General features: G+C 35.6%; 1 protein-coding gene across 1 annotated transcript in view; it reads left to right on the top strand.

Moving 5' to 3' along the window:
* The first annotated feature begins 801 nt into the window (after nucleotides 1–801).
* The window catches only part of NR1H4 (nuclear receptor subfamily 1 group H member 4), a 30936-nt gene continuing 12470 nt past the window's right edge, over nucleotides 802–19267 (top strand). Inside the window, exons 1-8 of the mRNA XM_014064732.2 lie at nucleotides 802–939; nucleotides 3886–4008; nucleotides 6833–6904; nucleotides 9489–9851; nucleotides 12103–12243; nucleotides 15785–15918; nucleotides 17801–17899; nucleotides 18509–18608. Coding sequence (XP_013920207.2) covers nucleotides 3924–4008; nucleotides 6833–6904; nucleotides 9489–9851; nucleotides 12103–12243; nucleotides 15785–15918; nucleotides 17801–17899; nucleotides 18509–18608 — 994 coding nt within the window. The 5' untranslated portion in view covers nucleotides 802–939; nucleotides 3886–3923. The remainder of the gene's footprint in view (nucleotides 940–3885; nucleotides 4009–6832; nucleotides 6905–9488; nucleotides 9852–12102; nucleotides 12244–15784; nucleotides 15919–17800; nucleotides 17900–18508; nucleotides 18609–19267) is intronic.

Here is a 19267-nt window from a genome sequence, read left to right as displayed (position 1 = left end):
GGAGGTGTATGAATTCATGCATGGATTTCATTCTTAAAATTATAAATTGTATAGATTTCTGAGGAAGTAGCTCTGTCTATTAAGATCTGTTCTCAATTTTTTGAGATTTGAAGTAAAGGAGTCTATTTTGTTCATGTCCTATTGACCTGGCATTTAATTGGCAACTATGTTTTGGAATAATCCATGTTTGGTTCGATTCAGCCAAATGATGTTCTAATAATGATCTACCCTTTACACATTTCACATAGAAATAGCTTAAAGAATTCTGCAAGAATAAATAAATATATATATATATATATATAAACATTCACCTAATATTTATTAGGCTCTCTTTCTTAATCTCAGTGCAAGATGAATGTGTACGTTTCTTAGCTGTGGCTATGTGGACGGGAATTGTAGAATTTTTAATTGGCATTTCTGGATGGCATCCATATTAGTGATCAGATCAGATTATCACTGTGATGATAAATAACTTGTTTTCAGAATATTTAGGTTACAATTAAACAGTTGTTAAATAGGCATAGCTGTTCTATTTCTATTTTCTGCCTTTTTCAATACCTGGAATTCCACTTGGCCTTGATCTCATACACCTTTTGGTTGTCTTATTCAAAGAAGCATAAGCTGGCATTTGTCAACATACTTTTTAGTTACTGCCCAACAAGAATCTTCAACCAATCAAGATAAGCAACATATCCTATCCAGTTTTATAAAGTTCCTGTATTTCAAACCTGTTTAGATAGAAAGTACTGTTAATGAGTAAACTTTGTCTCCTGCAGAAATGAGTCAATGAAGACGGGAGAAGCCAGCTAAAGTGGTCATGTTTTCACTGAACAATCCCGTGAAAGTGAAAATCAAAACAAAAATGTTCCTGCTGAAAAATCATTAGGAGTTTCAATTTAAAGCAAAATTGCCGATTCTATGAACACAGCAAGATATCAGGTATAAATTGCTATTTACTAATGCTTGTAGTTTGGATAATTCATAATTTTGAGTGTGTTGTTTTCTGCAATTTCATTCATTTCATCTTTTTGGAAGCTTTGACTAACACATGAATTAGTACAAGAATTTGCAATAGTCAAAAACAGCATTATTATTTATTTAGTGTGTGATAAAGAACTCATTTTCAAAAAAAAATAGAATGTGTGTTAATCTGTGGGGATTAACTGCCAAAGCACTGTTTTTCTCATTGTCAAAATATATTGATGATTGATTACATATTAAATAATAATTACATAATCTTTCAAATTGGCTTATGATGATCTTTTCAATAAATTTAGCAAGTGTCCTGATGAAATTTGATATTTGTTTTATCCAAAAATGTGAAGTTTTACCATATGTAATATGAAAGGAAAAAGTTAATTAATATTATGAATTCACAAGCATAGTATCTTGTGCAATGCAAAATCATCTTTCAATATTCTTTTTAGCATTAATTTTATTGACAAAGGTGGAAAGAATTTTCTTTATTATAGTAGCCACTTCCAATTCAGTGGTTCTGATAATCCTTTTTTCTTTCCTCCAATATTTAAAAAAATACTTGTGAGAATTTGACATTAATATCACTATTTCATCATTACTATTCATGATGTGCTTTTATCTCTCTTTTAAGAGGAAATATAAAACTTGTCTTTACATTATTTTCTTAGTATAAATATTTTTCATAGAATCTCTGGTCCGGCATTGATCTGACAATGATCACATAGCCCTGACAAGTGGCAATGCTATTATTTTGGTTGATAAAGGGACACATTTAATTGGATGTACAAATACTCTAAGAGAATGTCATTCTTTATTCACTAGTTTCTCATGAGTTTGTCTTACTTTAAAATAAAATTAAAAATATGGGCAACAGCACAATACCATACATAGAGGCTGCAATAAAATATCAGAACACAAATGAAGCCAATGATTGTCAATGCTCAGTACATCTAAGACAATGGGTCACCTTAAGTGAAGTAGCCATTTTTTACGTTATCTAATGTTTCAATGCAAACACTTAATTGATGTATATTTCTATCCAAAGATAAAAATATGAATGGATTTGACTGACTGACATTTCAATAAATTTCAGTGAACAAAACTAAAATATATGGATTGAATTCACACATTACATTAAGCCATAATGTAGCTATCTGACTTTGATTTGGTGTAATTTGTGGACCCAGCTAAGTGAGATTAATTTGATTAATAATGGTGAAATAAACCAGGATGCAAACTCAACCAGAATTTGGCCTTACTTTCTAGACAAAAGCCATAAAGATTCATACAAGGAAAGCAATAGAAAGCTTTCATAAAGATACATAATTGTGCAAAGAAAGTTAGATTCTTTTATGTAAACAGTATTAACAGTCAATTGTGTAATAAAATAAGTGTAAATTTTAATTTGATAATTTAAATACAAAACAGCTGTAAATGGCCAAAGTGATTTGTTGTAAATCATGTGTCTTCAGATTTGTGAGGTTTACATCTCCCAGATGTTTTCCAAGATTGCAAAAGCTTTGGAATTGTACTTCATATACAGCTAGAGATTCAAGATTGAAAAAGGCTTGAATATGGCACTACTAACATCTAGTGAAATGTTATGCTTATGTAGAAATGACCAGTTGATTTTACAGAGTTTACTTGATCTTTAATAAATATATATCTTGGAAATAATGAATACTTGAAATTATATTCAGAATATTTGCTAATGTAGTTTTTACCCTGCCAATGAGACAAAGATAGCTCTCAAGATCAAAATGTATGATTGAATTGTTCTCTATAATACATAGATTATAATAATACAATACTAATATAATATTAGTATGCTGGAAATGTCAGATAAATATTATCAGAGCAGAGCCTGTGATCAGTATGTTAGATTATATCTCAGTTCAGACATTCTAATGTCCACCACAAAAGTTCCAGTAATTTTGTATTTTCTAGCACATTGGTGTTTGACTGTGAGACACCTTAAATACAGTAGCCCATGGATGAAGGTTAATAAATGCAATGAATAGATGAGTTTGTTCAAAGTGTGGAATATTTCCACCAAAATCTGAATCTGTTTGAAGCATGTCATACCAATATTGACTAAGCATCTGATGAAGAAAGCAACAACTCCTGAAATGTTATTATTTTTAAATAAAATGTGTCAGAAAAAGTGCTACCAAATCCCTAATTTTTGGGCTATCATAGTCTAAAACAGCTCTCTTTCAACACTGCCCACAATAGCAGTAACTGAGAATGCCTGCATGGATAATGGCATCTTGATTGTTAATGGAGAAAGACTGTATGATCTGGCAGTAGTGCTTTCCAGTATGAGTTTAGGCAAGTATATCCATTTTAAAAATGGAAAGTCTCTTAGCCTAAAAACCAGGGGTGAAATCAACTTACCTTCGCTACTGGTTTGCAAATATGAGCACATGCACCACCTCCGCACATGTGCAGGACCGCCTGCACAGAGCATAAAAAATGGGACATGATTTGTCCGGGCAGGTGGGCGGAGCCTCCCATCGCCACCACTACCGGTTCGCTTGAACCAGATTGAACCGGCTGAATTGCACCACTGCTGAAAACAATCACATTATAGTATTACATACTGGGGTGATCCACTTGGAAGAATGTAAGGTTTGTTTTTATTTGCTGTCAAGTCTTAACCAAGGATCTAAAAATGATTAAGACAGATTCAAAGAATATAGGCAGTTCCAAACAGGGTGGTGGGTTTGTTTGGTTTTTTTTGTAAAATCAACATCTGATAAATTTAATATTTCTAGATATGCTTTAAGTATTGCTTTAAGGGCTCCAGTCACAATTGCTGTAACATTTCCCCCCATAAACATTCAGTTTTGATCAGCAAGTCCCAATATTTTGTAATTTTTGACTAATAACATTTCTTGTTGTTAGGTTTCATTGCTGTTTGCAAATCTTACATTAAAGATTCTATGGCATCGGAGATGAACCTGATCAACCATCCCCAGCTATCTTCAGCAGATGGATTTCCTCTTTCTGAAGGTCCTAGTTTATTTGGTAAATCAGAACTTACATTCATAGCAATACAATATTTATAATGAAAAAAAGCTAACAGAGAGTCGGTTTGGTGTAATGGTTAAGTCACCAGGCTAGAAAGAGGGAGACAGTCAATCTAGTCCCACCTTAGCCATGAAAGCCAACTGGGTGACCTTGGGCCAGTCACTCTCAGCCCAATCTACCTCCCAGGGTTGTTGTTGTGAGGAAAATAGGAGGAGGAAGGTAGGTTGGATATGTTTGCCACCTTGAGTTATCTGTTAAATATAACAAAGGCAGGAAATAAATAAATAAATAAATAAATAATAATAAATAAATAAATATAGTTCTCTATCATTTTAACTATTTTTAGAAATGCCCCCCGTTAGTTTTTGTCGATGCTATAAAATGAATGAATAGTTACACAATAAATAACTAAATAAAATTAAAGAAAATGAGGCAATTCAGTGTTAAATCCCACTATTAATGCAAGAGGAGAACACATATACTGAATAGTCCTTCACTAAAAAGTCTCTGTCTAAAATCCTGGATAGCAAATATCAGTCAGTGCAGGCAGCATGGAGATAAATGTTGACTGTCTTTTGTTCAATGAAAAAAAAGATTACAGTCTAATTACTGAACATTCAGGAATTCAGAGTCCTCAGTTGCTCAACTATTCTATAGTTCTTGGTGCTCTTTGAGCTTGGTGGTTTTCTAGGAAATATTTTGTTAATGTTACCTAGTTTGGCAATGAAACATCTGAAGGAAAACCACCAAGCTCTGAGACTACCAAGGACCCCACTGGTGTCCAACCCTGAGTTTAACCTTGAGTCACAAGATAAATTCTCTTTTATCAATTTCGTGTTTCAACCAACACCTCCAAGGTCCCTTCTAACTCTGTTATTATATTATATTCTATGTCTTTTCCCATCATTCAGCAACATTTACATTTAGTCAAACATTTAGTCATGTGAAAAATTCATAAACGCTAGTGTAGCTGTCCTTTCCTTTCCATTCCTTTCTTTCCCTTCCCTTCCCTGTCCTGTCCCTTTCCCTTTCCTTTCCTTTTCCTTTCCTTTTCCTTTGTTTTGTTTGACAATATACTTATAGATGAAAGAATGTGGTGATCTGGAATGAAGTCTTAATGATGAGGAAGATGGCAGGGGATTTTAACTGTTTTCCCTTTGTGATACTTCTGCATTCTTTGAATGTCTGTATTTTTTCTCCTCTCTGCCTCTTCCCCTCAGCTGTTTATCTTTCCATCTTCCTCATAATACTTCCTTTAGTCTGTCTGTCACCGCTTCTCTGTTTTCAGCTGTCAGCATAGAAGAGCATCCCATCATCTTAGCCAAAAGATAAGAATAGATGGGTTTTGCAAGCAATGAGCAGGTGACATCAGGTTTTAGTATAGAAAAGATTTTCTGAGACTGTATAAAATACAGTCTCTCTCTCTCTCTCTCTGTATGTATACACACACACACCTCTGTTTTTTATATAATGAACAGTAAAATAGTTCAAGTAAATAGTATTTTTCCCCATATATTACATTGTTAGCATTATTTGGACATATGTATACAACAAATAAGCTATATAGTAAATGTAATTATTTTCTTTGGGTATTTTTGTATGGTAATCAGTAACTCCTCAGTATTCCTCACCATGTTTTTCTGAACACTAATTCTTTTTGTCAGGAGGTAATTTCACCCTCACCTTTTGTCAGTGGCAGGCAGCTAACATGGCAGCAGATCACTCAATTTGGACTCAGAACCATTGGCCAGTGAGATGAGAGGAGCCCAGCTGGTAGCAGGGCTGCATTGTACAAAAAGCTGATTGGAACATACTGAGGGCCAGCAACAGCATAAAGCATTTGGCCAATGTGAGACTTGATGAAAAGTCCCCCTCCAGAATTCCTTTGCTTATAAACATGCTTGAATCAAGTTGTTTATATTTTTAACATGGAGATGATTCTCCCAATAGATCTCTTATCTTGGTGGGAGGGGAAGAATAAGATTTGTTTCCCATGAGGCAAAGAGCAGTCCTTCTCTAGATACAACTCTGGCAAATACAAGAGGAAAAAGATAATTTGGTATCAAGGCAGTCAACCTATTTACAACACGATCATATTCACTTGCTGACTGTTACAATGAGCCATCTTCATGAAGCAGCTCATTTCCCCCAGCAGTTTCAGTAATGGTTTCAGTAGTCTTGCCTTAGGGACAAAGTTTTTATATAATTATTTTCCATTGTGAATTATAATATATTCGTTGATTGGCTTATTTTCCCAGGCAGCATTTGTATAATTCATCAGAAAAACAAGAAATAATACAGCAGGCAAGCCTATAGTTATGAATGCTTCTTCTGAGAGCATTTTTTCTAAATTTCACCAAATTGGGCTGGACAATTGTCATAGCTAGTTTCTCAACTTATTTCTCATAATAAAGTTAATCAGTAAACTGTGCGACCTCTGCCCTACTGTTTCCTTCGCTGGTCTGAGAGGAAGTTTTACTTATCATTTGGGATTAGAGGTTTGGAAGTTAAGAAAGCAGAAGAAAAACCATATTACAAAATTTTCAGGAACTCTACTTAAATTGTCAAACTGGTGTGCTCTTAAAAGGTAAGATATCATGCCAACTTACTGATTTGCTATTCTTAATATTAGATAGGATAATTTTATAGCAGTTATAATGAAACCATGCCTAGACTCTGATGTATTATAACCTAATACTATTATTTCTTTTTTGTATATATAACTAACTCAGTTTGGAACTATCTAGTGAGTATTTTTTTACTCTACAAAATCATTTCTAATATGTTGATTTGGGTTCTTCTTGTTTTTGATTTGTGGTAGACCTATCTTCTCCTTCCTGGTGTCCTCAAGATGTATTAGACTACAGCTGTCATCTTGCCCCAATCAGCATAGGTAGGTTGAAAATACTCTAAAACATGTAGAGTATTTGGTTTGGGAAATTAAAGTATAATAAGACTCAAGCATATTAACGTCTGATAATTTGATAAAACAACATTACAATTGTGAATAATATTGTGATTAATATGGAAAAGGTTTCCCCTCTCCTGTCATGTCTGACTCTAGGCGTCGGTGCTCATTTCCGTTTCTTAGCCAAGGGAGTCATCATTGTCTGAAGACACTTCTGTAGTTATGTGTTACCTTCCTACCTACGTGGTACCTATTTATCTACTTGCATTTGCAAGTATCAAACCCCCATATTGTGATTAATACTATTATCATTATTACAGTGTTTATTTGATTTAAAAAAGATAACCAAGATCACTTACTAGTGTATACACCAGTAAAACTAGTGTTTGTTCCATAATTTTATTAAATGAATTAATAAGCTAGTAGCATTTAATGGTTCTTTAGAAAGCAGTCAATCTTTCTTTTGTAGTCCATAGCTTAGATTTAAAAAAGTGTCCTTCATGAATGCAAATGATGTAACAAAAAGTTTTAAATATATTGTTTTTGTCTCCCAAACTAAAAATAATATAATATACATTTATCCTGACCAATACCAAACTCATACGGCTTCAGTCCTACTCCTCTGAAAACTCCCACTTATATGAGAAAAAGAAAAATAATTTAAGATAATTGTAAAAAACAATATTGTATCAATTATTTATTTATTTATTGTGTTTTCAGAATAAATTTAGTCATTAATTTGACCATAATTTGCTTAAATAACCCAATGACATAGTGAATATCCTAAATACAGGTTTGGTCTTTATTCTAGTCTAAAATATATCTGGGTTAGTTTGTCAGGATATCTGCGAAAGGAAAAACAAAGGAAAAGGCTACCAAGATCAGATCAGAAATAATTTAATTTGATACTGCTTGAAGGAATTTGCATCTATTAATCCTTGTAATGCCAGTATGTAAGATTTATAACTAACTATTGAAATGTTTTAGCAATATTTAGTCTAGCAATATTTATATGTGATTTTGTCAGCAAATGCACTCATGCAGTTTTAACAACTGGAAGTTCAATATTTAGAATCAAGAGCTAGATGGATACACGTCAGGAATTTTTCGGCTTTTAACCCTTGCTAAACTCTGCTCGAGTGATCATAAAACGGCAGACTAGATGAGGCACATCGTTCTCTTGCCTCCTGTAGAGGGCACTTTTTAAGAGGCTTTTTTAAACAGTTAAGCACTAAGCAGAGTCATCCATCATAACTCTGGCAGCAACTAGCTCAGCCTGACTTCAGCTCTTGCCTTTTTCCTTTTACATTTTTTTTCTTTTCATGATGACAGTGGTGAGTCTCTGCCTCCCCTGACTGCACGTCCCTGGTGTATAGTCAGGGGTGGGATTCAGCTGGTTTAGACCGGTGATCCAGATGTTAATTTTAATCTGGTTTGCCGAACCAGATTAAAATTGCAACGACTGGCTGACCCCTCCCACCCCGCCTCTTCCTGGAGTCTCCACGCAGCCTGCTTTGGATGCAAGGTAAATGCAGGGTGCACACAGAGGCTCTGCAAGGCTGAAAAACAGGCGTCATGAAGTACCAGAAGTCCAAAAACGGGCATGTTTCTGGCCTCCAGAGCTCAGGGGAGGCCATTTTCGCCCTCCTGGAGGCTCAACAAAAACCTTTGGAGCATGGGGAGGGAGAAAATCCCACCCCCCATGGTGCAGGAAGCCCCCATGGCCACACCCACCCAGCAACCGGGCAGAGAACCGGTTGCTAAAAAATTTCAATCCCACCCCTGTGTATAGTCCCCTCATCTGGCATAGACATCTTCTTCCTACATAAAGCTTATATACACACCCACAGACACCCAACCAAATCTAAAAAGAATGAGCATGTCAAGAGGATCCAGCAAAGTTAATTAGAAACAAGAAACCTATTTATTTTTTTAAATGTATGCTGTAGATCCATCATGATGGAACAGAGGCTCCCAACCCTTTGGACATCAGGGGCTGGTTCTGTGGAGAGAGGTTTTTCCATGGACCAGAGGGGGCATGGTTTCATGTGCTGCCTGCATCCCTGGGGCTTCGCTTGTTTGCGCGGTTTCGTTTCTGGCATGCCGCAGCCCAGTACCAATCCATGGACTGGGGTTTGGGGACCCCTGCTGTAGAATCTCAATTTAATAGACCACTCAGGGGAGAGGGTAACTACTAATGTGAAATGTCTATTAAATTCATATCTGTCATTTTCATCAATATGCTTAATCTGTATGATCATGTAATTGACAAAACTCCTGCCATATGCAGAAAAAAATCAGTATAAAGGGCAACACCGTTATTTAATTTATAAAATCAGGAGACTGTCTAAATGAAGAATGCATCCACCTCATATCACAAATTTGTTAATCCAAGGTCTCACTATAATTAGACCCATCCAAGCACACAGAGCAATCTCAGTTCAGGATGATTGAACATTAATATACACTGCAAGCATGTACAAGAGGAAAAAATGGCAATATTTATTTTTAGTGAAAATAACTGTTCCTAGAAGATTGACTTAGAAACATATCTTGTGTTCTTATTGAGGTATACATCCGGATCCAATGATTTCTGCAGCGAAAGATACTGACGTGTCATCCTACTCACAGTACAACACTATGCATTTTTGCCCAATGCAGCCTCCAATCACTTTACCACCTTATTATTCAAGTTTTAGTCTTCATCCTCAACAATCTGAAGAATGGCACTCCCCTGTAATGTATGAACTTGAAAAAATGCCATCTAATAACTTACAAACCAAGGAGACAGATCTGGTAGACTTTCCTGTAGCCAAGAAATCTCGGATGGGTCTACTCTCTGGAAGAACAAAAGATAAAGAGCTGTGTGTTGTCTGTGGTGACAAGGCCTCTGGATATCATTATAATGCCCTGACTTGTGAAGGCTGCAAAGGTAGGATATGTTTTTTTAAAAAATAGGGCAAACTATTACTTAGAATTCATCTACTTAACCAAGGTAGAGCCATTGTCCAGATCTTCTCAACCTTAGCATCTACACACACACACACACAAACACACACACTCCAGAATTCCCTGGTTACCAGTTCTCTCAGAATTCTGGGAACTGATGTCTACATACCTTAAAGTTGCCAAGATTGAGAAATATTGTTTAGATTCATAAATGTATGTCAGTAATATTACTATAATAAGGTTGTGTGATTACAGATAGGTCAACAGATAGAACTATGTGACAAGATCATTCTCTGTTTAACAAAAGCTTCAGAAGTAGGTTTGCTTCACTATCAAGTCAGGAGGGCAAATGCTGCAAGAATAAAAAAAAACAATGGGGGCTTTAGGTTGCCAGATTGGGAGCTCTATTTCCAGGCTTCTACATTAACTTGGGTGAAATAATGGATAAATCTCAGCAATAGAAGACTGCTGTTATTGCTGGAGGGACGTGATCTTTAGTTGGGATGGCATGCCTTTTTGTGGTCTGAAAAGAATAAAATACATAGATATTTTGCAAATACCAGGGCAGGTATATTGATTTTATAATTCCTTTCTAGTGCATTTATCTTGGTAGAACTAGAAAATTTCCTTACCTGGAATAGCTTTTGTATTTAATATCATGCAATAATCTGGTACAGCTATCTACTCCATCGGTCACACAAGTGAAAGATTGAGAGATGTGTGCCCCATGTATCTCATTGTTCCCTGCATATACTGTATGTAGGAACATTGTTAGAAATAACACTCTGTAACAAATCAGAGCAGAGTAGCAAGCATTCTATTCTAAATTGGGGGGAAATATATTTCTCCAGAAGAGATCTTTGTAGATTTAAAAGCTTATATATGGTATAGAATATTGTACTTAAGGAAATCTAGTTTTCAAAAACCTGCTCAAACTGAAAAGGGTGCCTTTGCAATCAATCTATCATTTAATCAATTTTTATTCAGTCATAAATCAGCAATAAAAAAAGAAAGTCCCAATTAATTCGGATAAAAAGGGGGGGAGTTCTAAAATATCTAAAAAGGATTAGAAAAGAAACTACAGTGTACTGTACACACAATAGAATAATAGTTATAGTCAAAGAAGTAAACAGCAGAATGATCTGATAATAATCGATTTGTCAAGATAAATAATTTAAACTACCAGGATGTTAAGCAATGAATAGAGATAATTCTTGGCTGCCTTTGCATGATAGATTCAGATATAAATCTTATTTAGTAGACATGCATGTGCATTAATCTACTGCTTAGTTGGGATTTGTCTAGGGAGACTCTCAACCATCCAGGTCATGGTTGTTCAAAGGTGGGTGTTTTTTTCCCCAAAAGGCAACTGGATTTATTTAGTTTTTTGCCACAATAGGACAGGACCATGTATTTGAAACTATGTACCAAAGATGGCAAGTTATTGTGGCTGAAATAACAGAACACCCTAAGCCAAAGCCAACAAATGTACATTGCAATGCAGTACAACATGTAAGTTGGTTCAAATAGCAGGATAAACTTCCATGACTTAGATGCAATCTACTATATGTAGTTCAGTGGTGAGATTCAGCCAGTTCGCACCTATTCGGGAGAACCGACTGTTAACTTTCTAAGCAGTTCGGAGAACTGGTTGTTGGAAGAAATCTCTTTTCCCCCCCTCACTTTACAGGGCTAATCCTGTAAGGAAGGCAGGAAGGAAACATTCTGGTGTTGTTTCTAGCCTAATCGTTATTGCCCTGCTTATAGAAACAGCCTCTCCAGTTAACCCTTATTTCATTGTAACAGCTAAGGCAAAGTGCCCATCGACCTGAGTGGCGCTGAGTTGGCCACGTCCACCCAGTCACATGACCACCGAGCCCCACCTACCCAGATGGCCATTAGGGCAGAGAACCGGTTGTTAAATTATTTGAATCCCACCACTGATGTAGTTCAGCCTATGTGGTTGGTAAATGGTGGCTTATTGGTTAACAAAATATGTAAAGTTGACTATAACGTAGCATGACATATGAACCCACTTAGAGGATAACAGAATATGCAATATTTTAGAACTAACTGATTATACTCAAGTTAGAAATTCAGGCTAGATAAAACTTTTACTGTGATCTATAAAACACATTTGTGTAACTAGTAGCATCTTAAGTTAGTGGTGTTCATATAATAATCATTTTAGTATTGGTTTTAAATCTGAAATATTATTCTGCATATATCTTCAGGTTTCTTCAGAAGGAGTATCACTAAAAGTGCTCAATACAAGTGTAAAAATGGAGGAAACTGTGAGATGGACATGTATATGAGGAGAAAGTGTCAGAACTGCCGTCTACAAAAGTGCAAAGCAGTAGGAATGCTGGCAGAATGTATGTATACAGCTATTTTATGCAGCTAAATCTACGAAAACATATAATATATGTATGTATGTATGTATGTATGTATGTATGTATGTATGTATGTATGTATGTATGTATATATAATGTTTGGCAACGTTGCCAAGACAATCTCAATCTTACATGGGAAATGACCCAAGTACAACAAGACCAGCATATCTCTGAAATCTACGAAAACATATATATAAAATATAGGGGCAATGGATAGTTAGGAAAAGATTATATGGTCTTTGGATTTACGCATTTAGGAAAAAAAACAAAAATCAGATTCACTGTTGGTATTGTACTTAGCTAACATTAGACTTATAAAATTGTATTTTATTAAAATTTGCTTTCTTGGCATGTGTTGTGTTTTGTAAATATACAAGGATAGGATTCAAACTGTTGGGTGTTTCCTATTGATAGTTTCAGTTATTTTAGCATAATTGCAGTATCAAACCAGTTTAAGCTCATACCGGAAATTAATCTACTCTGAATTTTTAATATGCCTCTCCAATCTGATCACTAGATGCTACAGTATATCAGCTCTTATGCTTTGTAGAAAACAATAGACTCTATTAGCATTTCAGAATTAATGAAAAAATTATAGTACAATTGACCCCCCCTTATGCTGTCAATTTAAAAGCAAAGATCTTGCTATATGCCCTCTCTGCCCTCAGTGCACAAGCAGGCAGGCAAATGAGGCTGATCTTCAATGAATCTGTAAGCTTGTCATAAAAATAAGCTTTCTTAAAAATAAAGTCAGGTTGTTCCCAGAGAAAGAGGGAATGTGTGTAACTTCAGTACTGTCAGTAATTTAGCATCTGATAATAAAATAAACAGGAAAAAATAGGACAATGTCACTAATGTTGCCCAAGGAAATGGAAACTTTCAAACCAGCTGGCCATTTTCTCAGATAGTCTTGAGTGAAGCAAAGGCCAGGAATAAGGCACTGTGACTTAAATCTCCCTCTGAAATGGAAACTTGTACTTTGTTACTATGAGAGTCATATAACTCATAATTTAAACATAAGCAGATTCTTGTAAAGTACAGGAATGAGGACATCATGCAAGTTGTAACTACCTTCGAATAAGGAGTGGTGCTGTTCATTTTTAATTTAAAAACAACCTTCAAGGTTTGCCAGATAGTTAAACTTGTAACTTTTTTGTAAATTGACTTTAAGCAAAGTGATCTCTTTGAAATTAACATTGCCTTGGACTTTGAGCCTTTACTCATAAGGCAGTATTGCAATTGTTCCTGTGAAATGTTGCTATACTGCAAAAAAAGGGGGCAATTTTATGGTTTTTATTACTTTATTTGTGCATTCCTGAATCATCATGATCTAGTGATTACACATCAAGTTTTTGTGCAGTTAGAGATACATGTCTAGCTCACGAAGTAGAAAGGGATCCTCACTCAAATCAGGTTCATACTTTGTTGGAAAGACAAGCTTGTCATTGGAAATAATTCTGAGATTTTATTAAATAGCTTAGAAGGATATATGGCTGTTCTTGTAATACAATAAAAGAAATAAAAGAATACATTAAAAATGGGGGGGATCTAATACAATTAAACCAGAGGTGGGTTGCTGCCGGTTCAGCCCGGATCGGGCAAACCGGGAGTAATGGCAGTGGGGCACTCCGCCCACCCGCCGGAGCGAAGCAGTAATAAAAATAATAGAAACCCACCACTGAATAAAACCATTTGTCAGATATTTACTATTCTGTTCAGTACTGTTCAGTGCTGTTATTTAGAAAAAGAGACATCCATCTGAATGCATTAAATAATCTATCTGGCTCTAGTTTATGTATACCCTGTGTTTTCTGATTCATGGATATATGGAAATGTCTTTTTCCTCTAGCATATGAAGCAACTGTCACCCTTTGGTAGTATTCATAATGTGATTTACATTGAACACATCTGGAGAATGCTAGTTTGCTCAGTACTGAAACAAAGTCAGCACTAAGTCTAATGCCTATGTTGTGATTCTAAATGGCATTTTAATCTTTGGAGATATTATGTGGAATTGTTATTTTAATCCCTTAAATTTCCTCTTCTTTCAAGAATAGAGGAAGTTTGATTTCTGTGGTGCATGATTTTATAACATACAGGATATTAAAACTATTCATTGCTGAATTAAGCATTTTCATAGATATCTTCCTCAACAATATTTAGTCTCTTTTATTCATTCTCCCAGGTGAAAAAAATGTACACACACACACACACACACACACACACACACACACACACACACACAAAAGTATTCCATTTGTTATGGTTGCTATAGCCCTGCATCATCATTTCTGTATTCTTGGACAGCAATATTTTATCTTCTTAAACTGATATAGTAAGATTGAATTTTTAATATTCTGAGTAGAGAAATATGTTGATCGAAGTCGGCTATATTCCTTTGAACAATTGTGAGAGGTGGGATGAATGACATAGATCCAGCTTTGGCAATAACTTTACAAATTTATTTCCATCCCCATGTTTCAAGTATTAGTAAAACAGATAATTTGCTGAAATAATGTCAGTAAGTGAATATCTCCTTAATTTTTCTCACAATGTATTTTTGGAATTGATTATGTTTTAATATAATATGTCAAATGAGATCTTGATTTCCACCCAGCTATTTCAAACTGGGTCTGTGTTTCATGAAAAATACTTCGGGGGACATAGATTTGCCTTTCTCTCTGTAGCCGTGATGGTGAACCTATAGTACGTGTGCCACAGGTGGCACGCAGAGCCCTCTCAGTGGGCACACGAGCCATTGCCCCAGCTCAGCTCCACCGCACATGCAAGCGCACCTCTCGCCATCTGATTTTTGTGCCTCTGCTGCGCATGCATGGGAGGCGGGGTGCATGCAGGAGCCGTGCGTACATGCACAGAGGGATGGAGGTTTTTGTGTGCATTCATGGGAGGGAGGGGTGGTGCCACCCCGCGGGCTGTTTTTGCCCCCAGGAGGCTGCAGGGAGGCCTACTAGGCCCAAAATGGGGCATGAAGAGGCCATGCACGCATGCAGAGGGGGCAGGGAGCATAGGAGGTCACATGCACATGTACAAGAGGTGGGGCGCACAGGGGGTGTCACACATGCATTGCATTATGGGTGCGGGCATGCAGGCTGGTTCTGTCTCCCTCACGCTTGCTTTTGGCACACAGTGATAAAAAGGTTAGCCGTCACTGCTCTATAGCCCACATAGCTGGTCCACCCAGGGAGAAGAGACTCTCATAGGACAAGAAGATGATTAAATTAGCAAAATCTTCCTTCTCCTGTTTTCCCTCAAAGTAATAGGAAGAATCATCCAGCAGCATTTGGGGATGCATGATTCTAGTTGCCAAACTAACTTTGTCTAGGAATAGATGTAGTTGCATCCAACCCTGGACAAGTTTATTTGAACCTGTGAATTAATTTTTAAAAAGATGCTATAATAGGAAATTGAAATTGTACAGAAGTCTTTATTTGTTACTTTTGGGATTTCCAACATGTATAAGTATCAGTTGTACAAATTATAAGTATTCATTTCTCATATTCAGGTTTGTTAACTGAAATCCAATGCAAGTCAAAACGACTAAGAAAAAATACGCCACAGCCCCCAGAGAACACTATTAGTGAAGATCCTGAGAGATTTGACCTGAAGCAAGTGTCATCTACAACTAAATTGTGTAAGGTAATAAAATTAATGTAGTTCTATAGTATGACACATTTAGTATATATGGAAGACTGAATAAGAATTCTGACAAGCAAATTTTTACTACCTTATAGAAAGATGAGCTTTTAATAACGCAAATAAGAAAGTCTTCTCTTTGATGGAATAAACCATATAATTGTACAAATATAATTTAGATGTTATTTATGTGAAAAAGTGTCATTGACAGCCTTGAGGGTATATCAGTTTATACTATGATATAATCAGTGTGGTGATCATTCCCAAAATATTGTTTATTTAATTCTAACGTAGGTCATGGTCTCTAGCCAATTGTGATTTATTTAGTAAATTGGTCACTAGCCAATTGTGATTTATTTAGTAAACCATGATTAACAAACCATGGGTTAGAATGGTATATGAACCATCTAGAGCAGGGTTTCTCAACCTGTGTTTCATGGACCACTGGAGCCTGTGATGTCATCACAGGCCATCCACGAAAGCTTAAGAAATCTTATGATTTAAATCTTGTGTTAAGTCTTGGGGTCCGTGGCCATGGTCCATGGCCACAAAAGGTATTTAAGAGGATCAGTGGTGAAGAAAAGGTGAGAACCATGGATCTAGAGTATTGATGCAATAACGGATGGGGCTAATTCAGTGTAGGGGTTAAGCTGCCTGGCTAGAAATTGGGAGACCATGAATTCTAGTCATTTTCTCTCAGCCTCAGAAAGTAGGCAATGGCAAATCACTTCTGAAATCTTGTCAAGAAAATTGTAAACACTAGTCCAGGCAATCCCCAGGACTCTAAGGCACAAATGAATTAATTAAATAAATAATAAAACAAATAATAAAATAAAAAGTTAATATTTACAGGTCTGCAAGTTTTATCTAGGTTGTCATAGGGTTTCCCATTATATACACATAGTTTGTATAGCATATGATCTTACTACTGTTTTGTATTCTGATATGGACTAATGACTAATCAATGTATTACTATTATTACTAGCCTGATATAGCCTTGAATCCCTTGCAAAATATTTGTGTCTAAGCCATTATTGAAAACAGTATTTATTATTTTATTTTGCATATATACAGATAGTTCTCCAGCTATGACCACTTATTTAGTGATCATTCAAAGTTCTGACTGTACTGAATGTGTGGTCAATATGACTAGTCTTCAAAGTTCACATGATCACAATCTGGGCACTTATAGTGCTTGCAGCATTTGGAAGTCACTGATCATCATTTTCAACTTTCCCTGCTGGCTTCCCACAAGCACCAAGTCAATGGAGAAGATAGCAGTGAAGGTTGCAAGTTGCACCCATCATTTGCTTTTCCCACTTTTTCTCCCCAAATACCCTGTTATGGAGTATGAAATCTCAGAGATCTCATACTCATTAGCAGCATTCCACCAGGTCCACCCTCCATAGCACTTTCTCATAGTTCCTACCAGTCCATCTATATTTTGTAGGGTCTACCTGCAGCCTCAGCCAACCTATCAACCACCTGTGGCCCCTTCATACTTGCCTGTACTTGTAGTACTGTCCCATTGCACAAAGACACCCTACAGCACTAACACACCTTCCACCCTGCACTGTTTGCCTGGGACTCTAACTTTTTCTCATTTAGCAAGTTGCATGGTCCAGGGCTGCAATGACAACAGAGACTGCTGGGATTGCCATAGCTAAGTAATGCAGTCATCTGCTCTTGCATTTTATGACTATCATTTACTGATGGAAATTCCAATTCCAATTGGCGTAGTAACCTGAGGACTTCGTATAATGCAAAAGTAAATGATTCCATTGTATTATTGAAATCAGGAAAGATGCTCAAATGTGTGCAGTTAAATCTATGTATGAAGTAGAAAATCATGCTCAGTTACGGTTTAATTTTTTTGCCAGTATAGGAGAAAGTAAAATTAAGCCCAGAACAACAGAATCTTCTTCGTTATATAATGGATTCCTATAATAAACAGCGGATACCTCCTGAAGTTACCAAAAAACTTGTAAGTATACATGCCTCATCTCTCATAGAATGATTTAGTGATCAATATTTTTGGTTGAAAGTAGTCTGCAAATGATGCCAATAAACAGTAGGGGTTTTTAGTGGTTGTTTTGACACCACTGTACCATATTGGCTACAAAATTCAGTGGACAACAAAGTTTAAAAAGAAAAAAAAACTTTTATAGTAACTTGTCATTATTTGGGCATCTTCTGAATTTTTGCAGTCTAATTGAAGTACTGCTATTTATATTTGGTCTGGTCAAGCATCAAGTGAAGGCACAAAATTTGGATTCAGATCTACTAAGCAGAACATAAAGTTTTTATTTGTTGTACAAAAAGTTGAATGTGGAACATCCTCTATTTTCCATCGACAGTGTGTAGGATCATGAGATTTTTAAACTGCTATGTTGTGTTCATCTATTTCATTTTCTTTTATTGTGATCGAAAATAATCATCTTTCCGTAATGTTCATACTTTAATAATTGTTCAACTATTTGATAGTTAATCCTATACATTTTGGATAGTTGTCAAAGAAAAATTAATAACATTTCTAGGATTTGTATTTTTTATCACTTGTTATAATTAATGATCATTTTGTTTTGATTATCAGTTACAAGAGGACTTCAGTGCAGAAGAAAATTTTCTTGTTTTAACAGAAATGGCCACTAGCCATGTTAAAATGCTTGTGGAGTTCACTAAAAGATTACCAGGTAATGAGATGTTGAATAAGTTTGATCAAATTAGATTTTTAATCAGAGATATTTTTTTATTTTATATTCCTTAATATAAACTCCTAATCTAATGAATACTCAAAGCGCCTAATAAAATATTTAAAAAAAATAAAAAATAGAAAGTAAAAGGCAACAATAATATTAATAACATTTAAAAATTAAATAACGGACGAAAGTTGTTTTATAGGTTTTATAAATACTGAAGGGGAACATAAACTGCAGGATGACAATCATCTTAAATTCAGTGCTTCTGCTTAATAGATTGGGGATATCGTATAGCATATAATTGATCCTACTAGCATTGCTTTCACTCCAGAACATTCATTCCCTGTTCAAATCGCCTTTGACCAACCTCTTTAGAAAACAGAAATCAATTATGTCAGCCTCCATCCTTCATAATTCATGTCCTTACCCTTTGACCTACAAGATCTGTTGCATAGCAAATTCTTCAGCAGGTAATATAAGTTATTATAGCAATTAGAGTAAAGCATTTCATTTTAGGCCTCAATCTATTAAAATAACCAAATAATAAATTTCAGCATCTTCATTCCAGGTTTTTCATGGATAGAAAAAAAAATCTGTTATACTCTTTACTTGTATATAATTACAGTGATGTTTTATTAACTCATAAATTCTTA

Source organism: Thamnophis sirtalis, unplaced genomic scaffold, assembly GCF_051295495.1.
Source record: "Thamnophis sirtalis isolate CommonGarterSnake01/CBP01778 unplaced genomic scaffold, rThaSir2_p1.2 scaffold_9, whole genome shotgun sequence".
Classification (NCBI taxonomy): domain Eukaryota; kingdom Metazoa; phylum Chordata; class Lepidosauria; order Squamata; family Natricidae; genus Thamnophis; species Thamnophis sirtalis.
Note: the sequence above shows the minus strand (reverse complement) of the source record. Positions and strands in the feature narration are given on the sequence as shown.